The following is a 2146-nucleotide window of genomic DNA, read 5'->3' as shown; positions in this document are numbered from 1 at the left end:
GCTGCCGCCCGGACCGCCCCCCGCGCGGATCGGCGCGGCATCGGCGTCGGCGGCGACGGTGGACGTCGAAGACGCCGCCGCGCTGTCCGAGGCGCTTCGCGTCTCGCGTCTCGAGGCGGTCGCGAACGCGGCCGCGGAGGCGGCGTTGAAGGCTGCGAACGTCGCCGCCGCGGCCGCCGCGGAGGCGTCTGCGAAGGCGAGGGAGGCGGAGCTCGCGGTGCGCGCCGCGCGCGAGGGGCGCGGCGGCGGCGGCGGCGGCGGCGGCGGCGGCGGCGGGGGATCGGAAATCGCCCCCGCGTGCGCCTCGGACGGCCAACGCGCGACGACGCCGCGGTCGCCGCTCGTGCACGACTCCGCGGACGAGCTCTACAGCTGTGGGAGCAGCGCGAGCGGCGATCACGACGACGACGAGCGCGGAGGGAAGGGGAAACGCGGCAAGGGCGAAGGCGGGGGCGAGGCGTCGCCGCCGCGCGCGAAGCGTTCGACGACGACGACGACGACGACGAGAGCCGCGGCGCCTTCGCCCGCTCCCGCCGCCGCGCAGCGCGAGACCGCGCGCGACCGCGCGGCTCGACTCGCGGAGTTCCCGTCGCTTCCCACCGCCGCGAAGACGACGACGACGACGACGACGGCGACGCCGGCGCCGGCGGGTTCGAGTTCGGGTTTCGCGTTGTCCGCGTCCGCGCCGACGTTTGATCCCGCGCGCGCGGCTCGGTTCTTGAAAGCGCGCGTGGACGCGTCCACGACGACGACAAACACGACGATGGGTAAAGACGAGCGCGCGAAACGAACGACGACGAACTGATGAAGACGCGACGACTTACGACAGGGGCCGAGAGGGCTCGGCGACGATTGTTGAATCAAGATTCTTTCATACAGCCTCTCTTCCCTCTCGTCACGCGCTCGCTTTCATGTCCTTCCTCCCGCCCGCCATCCGCTCCGCGTTCTCGCCCACCTCCCCCGTCCTTATCCTCACGACGTCGTGCACGGGGAGCAGGAAGATCTTCCCGTCGCCGATCTCCCCCGTCTGCGCGGCGTTCACGATCGTGTCCACGACGTCCTGCGCCTGCGCCGTCTCCACCACCACCTCGATGCACACCTAACGTCGGGGTGGAGTTGAAAGGCGTCAGTTGAAGTTGATAGGCGTCGTTCGTTGTCGGGGAATGAAACCGTGGCGTGGGCGGAAAGATGCGCCGGGAGAGAAAGTCCTTAAGAAACGGCGTCCACCACGCGAACGCGGTCGTATGGGGACCAGTGTATAGAACGCACCTTCTCCACGAGCGCGTCCGTGGCCGCGCCGCCCGTAAACTCCGTGCCCTTGTATCGCTCCGAGCTCCCAACCTGCGCGCCCGCGCCTTGGACCGCGTACGTCGTGAGGCCCAGGATGCCCGCCTCGTTCAGCGCGTGCACGACGCCGTCGAGTCGCCACGGGCGCACGAGCGCCTTGACCTGGTAGAAGGCGACGTTCGGATCGGTCGACACCGGCGCGAGCGTCGCGCGCTCGCGCGCTCCGTTCGACGCGCCCGCGCCTTGGACGGCGAAGGCGAGCGCGATGCGGCGCGGGGATCGGCGCGCGGCGACGGCGAGCGCGCGCCGCGAGGCCGAGGCGGCGGGCGCGGCGAGGAGCGCGGCGGAGGCCATGACGTGCGACGCGACGACGCGGACGGACGACGTTCGAAGGCGAAGGCGCGATCGAAAAAGTGTGGCGCGCGTTCGCGTTCGCGTTCGTTCGCGCGCGAAAAGACCCCCACGATCGCGAGAGGAGCGTCGTCCGTCCGCAGCACGCGGCGCGCGCGCGCACGTCCGCCGGTCGCGCGCGCGAACGCGCGCGGATCGACGGCGAGAGGAGAGGCCGCCGCCGAGCTCGATCGCGCGCGGCGGCGGCGGCGGTCGCGCGGCGGTTCCCCTCGCGCGGCGAGCAGAGGACGAGAGGCGAAGAAGAGGTCGTCGTCGTCGCGTCGCGTCGTCGCGTCGACCGTCATGCCGACGAACCCGTTCGCGCGCACGGCGCCGCTGTCGTCGCCGACGGTCGCGTCCGGCGGCGCGGCGAGGTCGCCGTTCGCGTCCTCCGCGCCGCTGGCGACGACGACGACGACGACGCACGCGGCGGCGGCGACGACGACCGGCGGAGGCGGCGGCGCCGTGG

At 72.7% G+C, this 2146-nt stretch overlaps 2 protein-coding genes across 2 annotated transcripts in view; one reads left to right on the top strand and one right to left on the bottom strand.

Moving 5' to 3' along the window:
• MICPUCDRAFT_42577 (uncharacterized protein) overlaps positions 1 to 805 on the top strand; it is a gene marked incomplete at both ends in the record, with an annotated part of 4696 nt that extends 3891 nt beyond the window's left edge. The window contains one exon of the mRNA XM_003063078.1: positions 116 to 805. Coding sequence (XP_003063124.1) covers positions 116 to 805 — 690 coding nt within the window. The remainder of the gene's footprint in view (positions 1 to 115) is intronic.
• A 54-nt stretch (positions 806 to 859) lies between these two features.
• GLB1-PII (nitrogen regulatory protein PII, potentially chloroplast precursor) lies at positions 860 to 1689 on the bottom strand. The gene is made up of 2 exons (XM_003062876.1): positions 1270 to 1689; positions 860 to 1099 (listed from the first exon to the last, which is right to left on the bottom strand). The coding sequence occupies exons 1-2, from the start codon at positions 1639 to 1641 to the stop codon at positions 896 to 898; spliced, it is 576 nt and encodes a 191-aa protein (XP_003062922.1). The 5' UTR covers positions 1642 to 1689; the 3' UTR covers positions 860 to 895.
• Between the last annotated feature and the right edge of the window lie 457 nt (positions 1690 to 2146).

Source organism: Micromonas pusilla, assembly GCF_000151265.4.
Source record: "Micromonas pusilla CCMP1545 genomic scaffold MICPUCscaffold_13, whole genome shotgun sequence".
In the NCBI taxonomy this organism is placed as follows: Eukaryota; Viridiplantae; Chlorophyta; class Mamiellophyceae; order Mamiellales; family Mamiellaceae; genus Micromonas; species Micromonas pusilla.
This window is presented reverse-complemented; position numbering and strand designations above follow the sequence as displayed.

What these genes read in the sequence shown, in the direction of transcription:
- GLB1-PII (XM_003062876.1), bottom strand. Translation starts at nt 1,641, where the DNA reads ATGGCCTCCGCCGCGCTCCTCGCCGCGCCCGCCGCCTCGGCCTCGCGG. An exon ending in CGGACGCGCTCGTGGAGAAG is followed by an intron (nt 1,100 to 1,269) that starts GTGCGTTCTATA and finishes CCCCGACGTTAG; the next exon opens with GTGTGCATCGAGGTGGTGGT.